We start from the raw sequence: 14,636 nt of genomic DNA, 5'->3' as shown, positions 1-14,636 counted from the left end.
TGGACATAATCCTAACTGAATGAACCTGCTGAGACTCGCTTGTCATTGCCTTTAACTCACTCAACTGCGCATTGGACAAGTCCCAGCCAGGTCCATCACTTTTTAGTGTCCCCTTAAAACACTTCCTTTGTGTTGTCAAATCTAAATGATGTTTTCTAAATCTACAGCACAATGAGCACATTTCTGTCTTTGTGTGTCTTTTCTGAAGTTGCAGTGAATGTGTCCAGCCCTGCACGGCTGAGTTCAAAAAGTAGAGAACTAAGGATGAGAAGATAGCACTGTGATCCAAAGCCAACAACATCAGAGACGTCTTAGTGATTCTTTGTCACTAATCACCGCTCTTCAGTCAAGATTGTTCAGCCATTATGCTTTTATTAGGTGAGAGACATACGTACGTCGTATACACTCAACTATTAGAATACAGCCTCAGTAATCCATGAGAATTCTCTTGACCTGGCAGAATAAATGCAAAGTTATCACGACCAGTTACTTGATTAGACAATCCTGCACCTACTACACCATGAAGTGTATATAGTGTAATGTGAAGTTGCTTTGGGAAAGATTAAGAGGTGAATTGTTCTGTATTTAACTGTGTTCAGAGTCGTTATATTATTCTGTGTGTAAGTGGCAGCAGAAACCACTTCCTCTATGAATAAATAACAAAGGTTGCCGGGGTGACTGACCTTAGCTTTAACATGTGATGACACAAAATTAGTAAATCTATCTATCTTTCAAAAGCAATCACCTTTACCTGACATAGAACATCTATGTACATACATCTCTATGTTTTTATTAAACCAGCACAGTTGCCACTCCATCAGCTGGATGAGGGCTCAGGTGTGTTGAGTTGTGGAGAGCTGCTGGATGGAGGTCACTGTTGTGCTTCTTCTGGCCGAGGTGTGTAGCGCAGGTACTTCTTGCCAGAGGGCAGCTCTTTGGTGTAGACGCCAGCTGGAAACAGAGCGGCAGCCTCCTCCTCAGACAAGCTGGGAGGAACCATCACACAGTCTCCCGGCTGGGTGGTGGTGGTGGTGGTGGTGGTGGTGGTGTTAGTGGCAGAGAGCAAACACACACAGAGAAAAAAAAGAAAAAAACAGCTTTATCTTTGCAGCCAGCCGCTGAAGTAATTGGTGCCAACTCAGGTCACTAACAAAAGGTGCGACACACTGTACCTGCCAGTCAGCGGGCGTAGACACTCTCTTCCCCGCCGTGAGCTGGAGCGAGTCCACCACCCGCAAAATCTCATCAAAATTTCGTCCTGTGGTGGCAGGGTAGAGCAGGGACAGCTTCAGCCTTTTGTCGGGGCCGATGATAAACACCTAAACACGATCAGAGAGAGAGAGAGAGATGGAGACTGAGAGAGCTTCTATCTCACTCTACAGGCTCCACCACAGATACTGTAAGGCCTTCCTGTACATTTTAAAGGCCTTCCTGTAAAAGCAGCAAATGAAATAGTGTGTTGGGGCGGAGGGAGCGAAGGCGCTCACACAGCGGGCAGTCAGTGGCATGCCGTCTTTGTCCTTCTCTACTGGGTCCAGCATGCCCAGGGCCACTGCCAGCTCCCGTCCACTGTCCGCTATGATGGGAAAGGGCAGCGAGCGGCGGTCCGACTCCTCACAGTTGTAGGCCAGGATGTCCTAGTTAGTGCAGAGACACACGTCCAGCTAGTTAATTAAACTGCTCCATCCATTCCATAAACAATTTCAATATATAATAATAAAAAAACAACATTTAATTTAAATGTGTATCAGTAAGAAAATTAAATCCTGATATTGCATTGAATTTGAAATTTGCATGTGACAGCATATGGAAATGTCCCTGTTAGCATGATGCTAAATTGAAATTGAAACTGAATGGGTTTTTTTTTTTTTTTTTAGATCTCAGTGGTTCTCAATTTTTTTTTCACATCAAGGACCTTTAATGTGACACAAATTAAACCATAAACACCCATTTGATAAGATTTTTGCTTTTAGATGTTTTCTTATATAAACTGTAACCAAAATAGTCTAATATTCTGTTATTTCCTTATTCATGGATGGAAATGTTAGGAAAATAAATGATTTCCCTTTTTGCAGGGACCCCAACTAGAAAACCACTGGTTCGAGTTTCAACAGGGAATGACAATTTCAGCAGAATTACATGATTGTGTAGTTAAAACCTAAAGCATATAAAATACAGTCACCTGTGTTGTCTAATGTGTTGTTAAAACGAGTCTTATCAAAGTCACAATTGTCAGTGTCAAAGCAGAGGAACAACTGCCAAGCAAAGATCGACATGAACCTTAACTAATGCAGATCTACCCATCTTGCAAAGCCTCCTGCAGCCTCTGCTACTCTGATGCTATCGCTGTGTGTGTGGTTTCTGAAAGCAGGCGCCGTAGCTGCCACACCGTGCTCCAGCCGTGGTGATCCTCCAGGCAGTCCACCGACAGGGCGATCATCTTGACGCCACGTTTACTGAACTCTCCGTGCAGTCTGGCAGCCCGGCCCAGCTCCGTGGTGCACACCGGGGTGTAGTCTCTGGGGTGGGAGAACAAGATCGCCCATCTGGGGTGGAAAGGGAGAGGTCAGTGAGGCCGCGTCAGGTCAGGTGTGGTGTAGATTAATAAGGTCATATGAGATTTCACAAATTAGTTTCACTCTGCCTCAGTTTCCTCTCATCAGCACAACACATTTTCACGATGTGGTAAGTAACCATTGTTGCTTCTTGTTGGATTGCACAAGAGGATGTTTGCTGTAGCTGACACCAGTGAGTGAGAAGAAGAATCATTCTTCTATGGGGCTATGGCCTCTGTGTCAATCAGTTGCTGCAAAAGTAATATAGTAAGTCTTTTTAGTGGTGGTGAGGCCTAAAGTCTAGTCTTAGGCGTGGTCAGTTTACTTCATGTTTTTAATTTGGATCATCTCAATATGAATGAGAATCCTGAGGTCAGGTCATAAACTGCCGTGGTCATAATAACAGACTGGACTGATCTATTTGTCAATATCAGCACTACATTATTAATTTGTATATTGCCTATGGCCACTCTTTCACCACTACACACTATACACACCTAATTGCCAAAGGTAGAGAAAAAAAAGCAGAAGCTATAGGAGGCCGAAACAGGAACTGGACTCAGGTCAGCTCTAGAGTTCCCTCTCTCATATCAAATACATTCTTCATTAAAACCTAAAATTCAATTATAAATACATTAGATAATAATCATTATGGTTACTTACGAATCACCCAGAAACTCGTGCAGTTTAATTTTGCCAGTGGTGGTCTCTGCTTCGAAATCAGGAAATACATCTCCCAGCAGCAGCCCCGGCATGGTGAGGCTCAGCAGCTGCTCTGATGACTGACAGCACGACAAGAAGAACAAGAGGAGGCGGGAACTTCCCCAATGAACAGGCAACTGTTTACACTCTCATCTATCGAAAGGGACAGTGGGCTATATAATGAACCCGACTGCTGTGGTGCGTTCAGGGCGCGTTGTGAGTGATTGGTGCGCGGCTGCTGCAACTTTTCAAATTACCATTTTTTCTTCTTTTTTTTCTTTTTTACGCACGCGTACGACATTGAAATCAACTTTGTTCAAGTGCAACATTGAAACTCCGCTAAAGTGGAGTATATACGAATAAGTCGAAAACACCATTTATAGTAGGTAGGCTAATACATCTGAAAAGTTACACCACATTAAAACTCAGTTCTCTTAATTGCACCTTAATAGGAGGATACTGCAGCCACGTGACCAGATCAGCCCAGTTCTGACCCGGACTCCCCAGTTTGCAGGATGTTTAGCATCTAAGCGCAGCAGGATTAGACCTGGGGGGTCCACAGAGAAGGGCGGCTAGATCACCGAGGACTCTCTGACACACCAACATGTCCTCACCAGCGGCCAGACGGAATAGCTGCCGTGGAAGCGCGTGTGGGAGCCGCGCATCATCTGAGCTCCATGTCCGCCGCCGGGCCTCCTCCTCCAGCTGTTCCTACTTCTCCTCTGGAGGACAGACTGAGGACTTTACCGTCAGACTGAGTCAGCCCATGTTCGCCATAACGCTGCGCCTGTTTCTGGCCATAGATCTGTGGCTCTCCAAGAGGCTCGGGGTGTGCGCCTGTGAGGAGTCTCCGTGGGGCAGCATACGTCCGCTGGTGCGGCTGGTGGAGATCTCCGGCCACGTCGCCCCGTGGCTCGTCGGCACTCTGTACACTCTGCTCCGCGGAGAGACGGCGGCGGAGCAGGAGATCATGCTGAATTTGGCCCTGGGTAAAAAAAAAAAAAATGTGTCTCCTGTTTTGAATTTGAGCCAGGTGTGACCCTCATTAGGCGACTGAAGGACGGGATCAACAGCGGTAGTGTATCTGCCTCTTAAAACTATCATCAACCTTGTCATAACCTTCTCATTTGTTCACTTAACAAATCTGTGATTGGTGACATCTTGGTGACAGCTTTCATGAACACAACACTCCGAGTCATGTATCACCCAGATGCCATTGAAGTGTCTTGTTTACGCACCTTTATTTGTCGCCACATTAGCAGCGCGTAAATCCGATGCGTTATTACGCACGGTTGTGCCAACACCAAAGTGAAGCTTTTGTGGCTTTGTAGATCTAAATAATGTTCATATTCAAATAGGTCAAACACAGCAGGACAAAGCCTCGTCAGTCCAATCAAGTGGCAAATAATGCATTAGTTATAGAGAGTTATAGGCTGCTCGTGCGTCCCCGCGACCCGCAGCCATGGCACGTTTTCTCTTTTGAGCCACAGCTGATGGCATCTGCAGTCACTGAGAGACATGCACGCGAGACACATGTTTCTTTATTTACACATTTGGATTATATTTGCTGACTGACAGGTCTGAGGTCAAATCCTGTGCTCTGGAGAAGTCCCAGAGCTGCTCTTGACTCTGCAGCCTATAGGATGACATTATGTTTTGGAAATATTATGGCCACCAATCAGAGAGTACAGAGGTTTTAAATAGAGTTCATTTTATAGGAGAGAGTATTAGTGAAAGGTAAAAGATCATTTGATAGCACTTTATTATATATACTGTATATATATCGAATTAGGCTACTAATTACATTTGTAAGGGACAATATTTATTGGTGCTTAGTTAAGACATCAATAAGTATGATTTCCAGATTGCTAGGTTGTGTGGGGGAAAACCTTTTGCCTGCAGTTCATCCTTCAACATCAAAGTTGTCTTCTTGCTCTTTTAGTTGGATGGACTATCATAAAAAAAAGATCGTGACTCATCCACACAACTACAGACTTAATGACATATGAGAAGAGAGACTCAGTATTTGACTGTAACTATATCATCAAACTGAAAGAATAGACACCCAAAGAGATTTTTCCCCAAAACCATGTTCTTATTCATGGGTTGATAGCACATTATATTTACATGATTAGTTATTTTCCATAAAGATGGTCTAATTAAGAATTAGAAAAGCAGTTTAAACCCTGTACAGAGCGTCTAAAGGATACACAGAGGCCTACTAGTTTAAGAACAGGAGCAGTAACCAAGAAGAAACATTCAAGAATTGAGATAATTGGGACTGTCCTGGATAAAGCCAGCTGCTTTTAGAACAGGTCCATTTTCAGGCAGTAATGCAAAGTGAAAGTGGTATTGTCTCTTCTCTCTCACACAGCTCTGTTGTTGGATCTGCTTCTAGTCAGAGTTGTGAAGACTCTGGTCAGACGTCGAAGGCCTGCCCAGAACCGCTCTGACATCCTCTCCACGTTCTTTGTGGAGCGCTACTCCTTCCCTTCAGGCCACGCCACGCGGGCGGCCATGTGCGCCCGCTTCCTCCTGGCCCAGCTGGTGGACACGGCCTCCATGCGGGTTCTGGTGGTGGGATGGGCCACTCTGGTGAGCCTGTCCCGGCTGCTGCTTGCCAGACACTATGTGACAGATGTGGGCTTTGGCTTGGTAATGGGTTACTGCCAGTACAGCTTGGTGGAGAGGCTGTGGTTGACCTGGGACTGCCTCCAGGACATAATGCTTATGAGACTGAGAGAGAGACTCAACAGGGCTTATGGTGGACTCTGGATGGCAGATTGGACGCATTAGGTTTGGTGGTTCTGTGTGTCAACCTATATGGACGGGGGAAAACATGTAGCATGAGTGTGTGTGATTCAAAAATTCCCTACAATTAAAAAGTGAACTTTATTTCTTGTGTATTGAATCTGTATATTGGAATTAATGGCCTGCAGTTGCTGGCAAGTTGCAGCTTTTCCCTTCAAGGTGCACTTGCAGCTTGTTTGCACATGATGCACTTGCACTTAATCTCACAAAGGTGAAACCAAAGCTGAATTTAATTAGAGCCCCTTTTGAATAAAAGGTAAAGTAAAGTGAGCTGTGTATATTTCCAGATGTAGTTCTTGAGACTGTTGGTGGATGCTTATCAAAGCTTAAACTACTGTATGAAACTGGCACAGTTTCCTGAGGTGGTGACACATTGTCGTAAGTAGTGTGTGGTTTTGTATGCTGTGACAACCCACACACAGTGGGTTCTCTCTATTTGTGTGACCGCTGGTGGGGATGAAGTCAACTCACACTCACCCAAGTTTCCATCAGCTGCTGCTGAGCCTCCTGACTGTCATTATACTGTAATACATCCCATCTCCTCTTACACTGTTGATAAACTCTGCTGTCACCACCCCACTTTTTTAACATACCATAGCAATTTTGAAAGAAAAAAAAACTTCATAAAGGTGTAGAGTTTATGTGGACTTGGTTAAAGAGGATAAAGATAACATAAAGAGGCCGGAGAATGGACAAGGCCTTTAGTTTTCCCTGTGCATATCTGAACTACAATCAAACAGCTGGAAGGTGTGCGTGTAAAATATAGATGCAGACAGTTTTCCACTGTGCATGATAATAATAATACTGTGGCTGCAAGTAGCAACATGGTCTTTAAGCAGTATACATGTGGATTTAACTAGCTCAGGACTTTGTCATTCATGTGTGTTGGGTCAGGACTCAGGGACTGGATCGGTCAGGTTGAATTACTCACAATTCTTGCCCATCTATTTGCCCCAATGCAGGTGGGTTCATCAATAATATCAATTTCCATACATTTTAACTGCTAAAACTCCACAAACCTCTGGCCTCAGCTAAAATTAGCTTGCTGTAGCACTGCTCCTGTCTTTCTACACTGAGTTTACCTTTGAGAATCAATAATAATAATTATGATAATTATCCATTGTTGCTGAGAGGAAGGGGGAACGGTTCAGAAAGAGGTCACAAGAGTGAACATGCATTTGAATCTACAGCCCTTTACCAAATGTTCTGTTAACTTATTGTCATAATCATAACATAAATATTAAAGTTAGATTCATATCAGGGTGGACTATGACATAATCAAATTCATGGTCTGAAGTTTCAGTCCACCCCTGGACACAGTGCATCATTTACCTGATAACAGTGGAATAGGCCTATATAATGATGTGGCCTTTATATGACAGGCTGCACATGTGACATTGGTGGTTATAGATGATCTACAGTATGTAACCCAACATGCAAACAACATGATGCTCCATTGTTGTCTAATAAGGATGTTAAAAAGGAAGCCTGAGCCTGACGCCAGCCACATAGTTACGTAGTATGAATATTAAACTGAGCTTTGGCTTTGTTCTTCCTTATGGTTTCTGAGCTGTCTGTTCTTGTTGTGTATGGAAACATATCTGATGTCTCTGCACAGCTCTGTGGTCTGTGAATGGGAAACAAACAAAATGGCAAAGACCGAGTAACACAACACTAATCCAGCCGGGGAGAGCAGGGAAAGGGGGCAGAGAGGTCAAACTGGCATACAGTATACTAAGAGATAATGCCAATGTAAGGATTACCAGGGGAAGCAGGAAAAATAGTCTGCCCTTCTGTCTGAGGAGCTTTGAGTGGGATTGATCGTAACTTCAGACAAGACACTAGTGGAGAGAGTGAAGCTGCAAGTTAAGAGGAAAAAGTCAGAAGAACCAAAATTGAAAAAGAGATGCTACTATCAGGCAAAGAGCTGTGTCTACACCAGAGGTGCTCTCCAACGATGGAATCTGCATGGACGGTAAGAGAACTTCACCCCTAGACTTATCTGCTGGGACAGCGACACAGAGGAGGCTGAGAAAGACACTGACAGGGCTGCTAAAACTTGTTTTGATGCTCCACTGTCCCACTCCTGCAGGATTTGCTGTCCTGATGGCCACCAGTCAGAAAATGGAGGAGAGGCCTCAGGGAGTTGAAAAGCATGAAGACGGATGCAGCAGTCGCTCTATTCCTGCTTGACAGATGAGTAACTTTATTTTAACAGTGATGAACAGGGACAGTAGGTCAGTTTGCTTGCACTCTGCTTTTCTATGTTAGCTATAATAGCAGGGGAGTTGGGAGTGTGGATGTGTGCAGCTGGATTACTATTTGCTCCATTTTGTCCATATAATGTCCATTAAATGATCCATTCAAAATGTTAAAACACAATAGTGGTTTAAGGCCGCGTTCAGACTGCCAGCCAAAATCCGATTTTTAGCCCATCCAGATTGGAACTGGATGGCTCTTTTTAAGTCTGAACAGTCCCAAATCACATGAAATCCGATTTTTGCAAAACGGATCGAAACCACCTCCAGGAGGTAGTTTCAAATCGCATTTGGACAGATGCGTCTCAGTCTGAACAGCTCCAAACACTCAGATCGGTTTTGACTGTCCGTGACGTCACTCTCCGCGGCGCTGTCACGGTGTTACAGGTCCCGTATGGTCCCGTGAGCTCCAGTTAAATATCAATTTCCTTCTTATTACTTTTCTTTTATGCAAACTACCGTGTTGTCGGCGACAGGAGTGACGGGGGAGCTCTGAGGTGCTGGAGTTTCCCGTCTCTGTGGCTGCACACACACACCAGTCTCTGGTACACGTACACACACACAGACACACCAGGCGCGCTGAGGTTGAAACTAGCGGGGTAGTGCGGCTGCAGCACCGGGCAGATCACTGTGCAGCAGCTGATCTGCCCGGTGCTGCAGCCGCCGCGTCCGCGAGGCATCGCCTGTCACATACGGCGTAGCCTCCGCTCCGACGTCGTTGCTACAGCAACCTGTCAGATGGGTCAATAATGTGGCCCAGTCTGAACAGAGCCAAATGCGATTTGGACACTTGCTAAAAACAGTGTGGACAGTCAGCCCTAAAAATCGGATATGAAAAAGAATCAGATTTGAATCAGATATGCCTGCAGTCTGAACGCGGCCTTAGTGGTAGGCCTAATTTTAAAATGCTTTATGGTAACATTGATTTCTTTGTTTGAAGTTTGGGGGTTGGAGCATCAAACTAACGTGTGTTTGTTTTGCTGCCACTATAAATGTCTGTGGTTTATTTTATAATGTTGGTTTCCCGTTCAATTTCAGTTTCATTTCGATATCACTGTCAATTATAATTTCTAAATCTGTCTGCTTACATGTCACCTGTCCTACCAGTAGGTGGTGCTATGCACATCCACAAGTATCCTCATGATGTAACCCAAATAATGCCTGTTCTTTAACATGTCATTCCACCTGGTCCTAGTTATGATACTGTCTGTTTTGATATGTACATGGGACTACATGGAGAGGAACTGTGTGTTTTTGTGTGTGTGAACCTAACTACGACAGGAAGACCTTCAAGTTCTGTGGTAAAACCACTACTTCAAACCACACAACATGTCACAGCTATTTTTTGCACTAATGGTGTTCCACTGTTAAGGCGTTTATAGTTACCAAGCAATAGACTAAAAAGGGTTACTGAAACTGTTCAACATTTTAGAGAAGGGGTCTTCAACGTTTTTCAGGCCAAGGACCCCCAAACTGGAGACTAGGAGCGGGGACCCCTACTATATTGTATAAAATGTTTTATATTAAACTGGGCCTATAGTGCCATGAATAAATATACCGTGTTATTGTTCATGCAATACTAAGCTATTCAAATAATACACAGGTTCATATATTCATATTTTTTCTAAATGTGTACAGGTAGGGTGGCTGTGCCGCTGCCATTTAAAAACATACCTTGTTAACTGATACCAATGTTGATATCTGTCAACTGCATGATAGTCATGCAGACAAGCTATTCAAATTGACGTTTTTATTTGAAACATAAATGCGGAAACTAAAAGATATACAACATTATCTACTCAACCAAAAATTCCACGACCCCTAGGGGTCACGGGCCACCTGTTGAAGACCTCTGTTTTAGAGCTCTTGGAAAGAGGTTATGTTTGGTAAACCAAATAAACTTAGGCAAAGAGTTCAATTGGGGGTACAAACAACGACAAAAGTTCTTCTAAAAATTTTTATTGAAAACTTACAGAACATGAATATTTATTGACAGATAACAAACATATTTTCCATTTTTACTTTTTCTGGTGATAGCTGATCATCATCATGGGTCCTATCACAGCTATCAGTCATTATACATTTTATTTACAATAGTAACAGACAAAATTGATTTTAATGATGCAAAAATATGTTGGAGCCTCGCATTAACCGCAATACAGTGTCAATGATTATATATTTGATCTCATTCACTTGCTCTTTCATCAGCACAGTCCAGTACACAGCAGTCTCTCTCTGTCATGTTTAGCTGCTGCCATGGCTGGCCTTGCCCAGTCTGACATCATAGGTGACCATGTGGAAGTTGTCCCAGGCGTACAGCTTCCTCTGGGCGTGGTTATAGTCTAACATGCTGTTGTAACGGTACTTGTTCTTGAAGGGCACCGACACTGCTCGCCCCACACCGGTGGCTGTGTCGAACACAAAGTTAATGTTGGTGTTGTTTGCTGTGTAGCTCGCCACCGTGTACAGACGTCCACACACCATGAAGGCGTTGGCCACTGTGTTCTTCCTGATGTTGGTCTCCCAGCTCTTCTTCACCCCCAGGCTCTCGGGGTCCAGTTGGGAAATTACAATGGCACCTTTTGCTTTGCTCGTGCTGTAGATTGCCCACAAACCCTGTTCGTCCACGGCCAGGTCGATGTCGGTGTAGCCTCCCCAGGAGTAAGGGTGTTGCCCGTGGAAACCGGCGTGAGGCAGGTCCAGGCGCGACGCCACGCTCTCAGAGGCCAGGTCGTAGCGGATCAGGGTGCGGCTGCGTTTGCGCTGGTAGTAGATGGAGCCGCGGTACATGGTGGCCCCCGTGCTCTCCACAGGCTCCGGCAGGACCAGGACCTTCATGGGGAAGCCTCGGGCAAACTGATCCATGTCTTCATATGCAAAGAGCTGACGAACGTCCTTGCCCACTGCATCGATGCGCCACACGGTCTTGTTGGTGTAGAGGTCGCCCTGAGGCTCGGGGTCTTGGAGCCACACTCCATATTTGCCTGTGATACTGTCAGCCTTCCTGTGCATCACAGGATCTCCCACTGAGAGCAGCTCTCCACAGCCTGAGGGGGGAAAAGAGAGTTAAACCTCATACTTGCTATACACTATTCAAAGTGCATAGAAACAGACTACATCAGCGCCCCACTACTAGGCCAATTTGAGCAGAGACAACCCAATTTTTTTACCAGTAAAGGTGTGATTCCCCTCAGGAATGAGGTGGGATGCTGGAACCTCTGTCACCTCCGCCTTCATCTCCTGGTACGCCCCATTCCCAAAATCATATGCAGGGTCTGGGATAGACAGTATAAAGGAGAAAAATGTAAAATATTACACAAAAGTTTAGATTTGGAAGAAACTTCAGAAGAACATGATAGGAAATAAGAACTTTTACACATATTAGTAGTAAAACAACACTCCGACAACATCAAAGTGTAAATGTGTCATATGTTTGCCTCAGAGCACAGCAGCTTCCCTCTACAACCCTGCTATTGATCTCCTGAAAATGATCACACACACATGTAAACAGACATGCATGAGTGACAAAGCCATAAAAGAAGAGTGTGTTGTAAATTCCTATCCTCTTACTCAACCTTGGATTGCTAACTGCGACCTGACCTGTTGCCCTGGGAGACTTTTCATAGCCTGAGTCAGCCACAAATACATTTAGAAAATACAACCAAACGTACAGAAAAATGTATGGAAAAGATCTACATTTGGATTTGTTTTGATGCACATACCACTGGCGGGTCTGTTTCCACGAGTCCCAGCGGAGGTGTGTGTTTGTTTGCAGGGCTTCTGCCTGAGGGTCTCTGCCTCCTGGCTCAACTCGCCCACCCTCCTCTGCAGCTCCTGGATCTGCGTGTTCAGACGCTCCTTGTCTTCTTGCAGCTGGTTCCTTTCCTCCGTAACCTGGGCGAAAGCTTCCTGGAGGACCTCTTCGCCGTCAGGCTCGATCCCAGTCCCCGTGCCCTTATCCTCTCCTGCTAAGAGCCGACTGACCGAAGCCTCCAGCAGCGTGAGCCGGGACAGGACTCCATCCATCTCTGGTCTGGCGCTGCCTCCGGGGCAGCTGGTCTCCTCCGGACTGGCCACGGTGAAGGTGTAATGGCAGCGTGCTTTGGGGTCATTTGAGCGGTGGAAGATGGCACGGTCTTCAGTCTGGCTTTGACTTGACAGAATAAAGCAGGACAGACACAGGAGAGACACTTGGAGCCACATCTTGGAGTCACTGATCCTCAAGTTTAGGATTTATTGCAGAGATACAATTGTTTATCAATGTCTTCTCTTTAGGTGACAGTCCCCTCTTTTCTGTCCTGCACTAGTCTCTTCCTACCTGAGTATCCCTGGTCAGTGCAGGTCAGTGTCTGAATCCCAGCAATGCTCAGAGTAGGATATTTATACAGTGAAGCGTCAGGGAGTGGGAGGGGACGAGGAGCGTGGCGGGGAATGAAATAGCCAGGGGGGTGTGGAGCTTGTGTGTGCATGTGTAAAGGTCCACGTGTTTTTGCTTTTTTTTTTGCTGGTGGTTAAGTGAGGTGCACTGAAAGGGACAAACAATGTGAAACTCACCAAGTGTCAGTGGAAAAACACACAATTTGTTGACGTTGTTGTTGCTGTTGTTGTACAGTATGGAAAAAGTTATGTGGGTATGTCTGTGCAGGTTGTTTTGACTGGACAGCCTCTCTTTATGACCGTCGGCTGTGGAGCTGTTTACTTCCTCCGTAAGTACCATTAAACCACCTTGTGATTAGTACGAGAGTTGGAGAATCTGAAGCGGACATTTGCCAACCACACTCAGCTGGTGCTCTTCTCCTCCCTTCACAGCTGGACAGGATGTCTGGCACAGGAGGATAGGCTGGCTGTCTGGCAAGACCTTGAGATGTGGTGGAGTTGCTCTTCCTCTCTTCCCACAAAATCCCCATAATTTCCACAAACTCGACCTGCCAGTAAATCAGCCAGACTAATGGCTCGCCTCTTACGTCAATGCGCTCCGGCATAGAGGTGCTTTGAAGTGATGCATAGGTTTAATGATCACCATGTTCATCATCACCTAGCATGATAAGCATGATAGCATGCTTACCCCCTTCCAATTTTTTTTGTTACAATTTATCCCAAGGTAGACATAAATGTCTTTACCAAATTCCATGGTGGATGAAATGTCAAGTGATCACCACAGTTATTTTGATACAATATTTGGGAACAGCCAATACCTAGGTTAAGTTGTGCCATCTATCAAGTAGATTCTAAGATGTTTTCACAGATTAAAAGCCAACTATGATTTTCTAATATGTATATGGCACTCAAGAAATAAAGTGAGCTAAGCAAAGTTATTAGCATTCACTATCTGTGTATCATGAATATCTGAACAAAATTTCATTGAAAAAACTAGATTTTGGCCTTGAGTCTGAAACTGTAGACATTGTCAGTGCTCTAGCACCAAGCCACAATTAGCCTACTATGTCTTAAACTGTGGATTAAAAAGCCATACATTTGTAATTGACTGCATAGTGATTTTCTTTTTTTTTATGATCAAAATTACACTTAATCTTGTGTTGGAATCACCGCACATCAATGTTTTGGTGTTCCGATACTGTTCACAGTAGCCATCAACACATCATTACTGATGATACTATCACATCAGTATTCTATCCTTAAGGGTTTGGTATTGGCTTTCTACCACACTGTGATATAAGGCCCACCTGTGCTCCATCTGTCTACACGTGATATAACTGGGACTCGTCCTGGGTTCGTGTTGAACGCGGAGGGGAAATACCAAATATATCACCACGGGATTCCAACACAAGTGAATCCATTGTACAAACGCAAAAAAAACATTATTCTGGTCTCTGAGGGGATGAAGACCATTAGTTACAGATATGTACTAGTACAACTTCCTCTTATGTCCTCTGCTTTTCTTCACCAATGTCCTTTTCATTTGTCTTTAATCTTAATCAATGTCCCCAACCTGGTTGTCACAGGACATTTCATAAATACCAACAGTTTCCCCCCAGAGACAGCTTGCAGCGGTGCACATCTGTATTTGGTTCCACAGAATATATCTGCTGCCTAGTTAACCTGTCTGTTTTATGGCCCATGGAAAGTCACCAGTATTCCACAATGTTTTTACCACTGAGGTGCGCTTTTCTTATGTAACATAATGACTCAGGCAACTTGTAAAATTTTTTTGCCCCAGCTCCCCTGTCAGTCCTTAAGAGAACAGATCACAATGTGCACAGTTCGCACACACTTTTCCATAGGCAGTCTCGCTATATGCAAAGGTAATGTAGCTCTACTGGGAACCAGGACCTCAGTGTTAGTTGTCTGC

At 44.6% G+C, this 14,636-nt stretch overlaps 3 protein-coding genes across 3 annotated transcripts; 1 reads left to right on the top strand and 2 right to left on the bottom strand.

Moving 5' to 3' along the window:
• Positions 1-473: 473 nt before the first annotated feature.
• LOC311000737 (peroxiredoxin-6-like) lies at positions 474-3,326 on the bottom strand. The gene is made up of 5 exons (XM_083991555.1): positions 3,219-3,326; positions 2,390-2,546; positions 1,488-1,637; positions 1,173-1,319; positions 474-1,015 (listed from the first exon to the last, which is right to left on the bottom strand). Exons 1-5 carry the CDS (start codon positions 3,308-3,310, stop codon positions 872-874), a joined length of 690 nt encoding a protein of 229 aa, XP_083847681.1. The 5' UTR covers positions 3,311-3,326; the 3' UTR covers positions 474-871.
• Positions 3,327-3,861: 535 nt separating this feature from the next.
• On the top strand, positions 3,862-6,053 carry LOC310999999 (polyisoprenoid diphosphate/phosphate phosphohydrolase PLPP6-like; the record flags this gene model as incomplete). Its single annotated transcript, XM_083990634.1, has 2 exons — positions 3,862-4,246; positions 5,632-6,053. 2 exons carry the CDS (start codon positions 3,862-3,864, stop codon positions 6,051-6,053), a joined length of 807 nt encoding a protein of 268 aa, XP_083846760.1.
• Positions 6,054-10,312: 4,259 nt separating this feature from the next.
• On the bottom strand, positions 10,313-12,691 carry LOC311000877 (myocilin-like). Its single transcript, XM_083991747.1, has 3 exons — positions 12,049-12,691; positions 11,497-11,601; positions 10,313-11,373 (listed from the first exon to the last, which is right to left on the bottom strand). The coding sequence occupies exons 1-3, from the start codon at positions 12,527-12,529 to the stop codon at positions 10,571-10,573; spliced, it is 1,389 nt and encodes a 462-aa protein (XP_083847873.1). The 5' UTR covers positions 12,530-12,691; the 3' UTR covers positions 10,313-10,570.
• Between the last annotated feature and the right edge of the window lie 1,945 nt (positions 12,692-14,636).

The sequence above is a fragment of the Trachurus trachurus genome, assembly GCF_905171665.1.
Source record: "Trachurus trachurus genome assembly, chromosome: 17".
Classification (NCBI taxonomy): domain Eukaryota; kingdom Metazoa; phylum Chordata; class Actinopteri; order Carangiformes; family Carangidae; genus Trachurus; species Trachurus trachurus.
Note: the sequence above shows the minus strand (reverse complement) of the source record. Positions and strands in the feature narration are given on the sequence as shown.

Excerpts from the sequence above, each read along its gene's own strand:
- LOC311000737 (XM_083991555.1), bottom strand. The coding sequence starts at position 3,310 with ATGCCGGGGCTGCTGCTGGGAGATGTATTTCCTGATTTCGAAGCAGAG. Across the intron at positions 2,547-3,218 it reads CACGAGTTTCTGGGTGATTC|ATGGGCGATCTTGTTCTCCC; the intron begins GTAAGTAACCAT and ends TTTCCACCCCAG. Across the intron at positions 1,320-1,487 it reads TGCCACTGACTGCCCGCTGT|GTGTTTATCATCGGCCCCGA; the intron begins GTGAGCGCCTTC and ends GATCGTGTTTAG.
- LOC311000877 (XM_083991747.1), bottom strand. The coding sequence starts at position 12,529 with ATGTGGCTCCAAGTGTCTCTCCTGTGTCTGTCCTGCTTTATTCTGTCA. Across the intron at positions 11,602-12,048 it reads TGGAAACAGACCCGCCAGTG|ACCCTGCATATGATTTTGGG; the intron begins GTATGTGCATCA and ends TGTCTATCCCAG. Across the intron at positions 11,374-11,496 it reads GGGGAATCACACCTTTACTG|GCTGTGGAGAGCTGCTCTCA; the intron begins GTAAAAAAATTG and ends TTCCCCCCTCAG.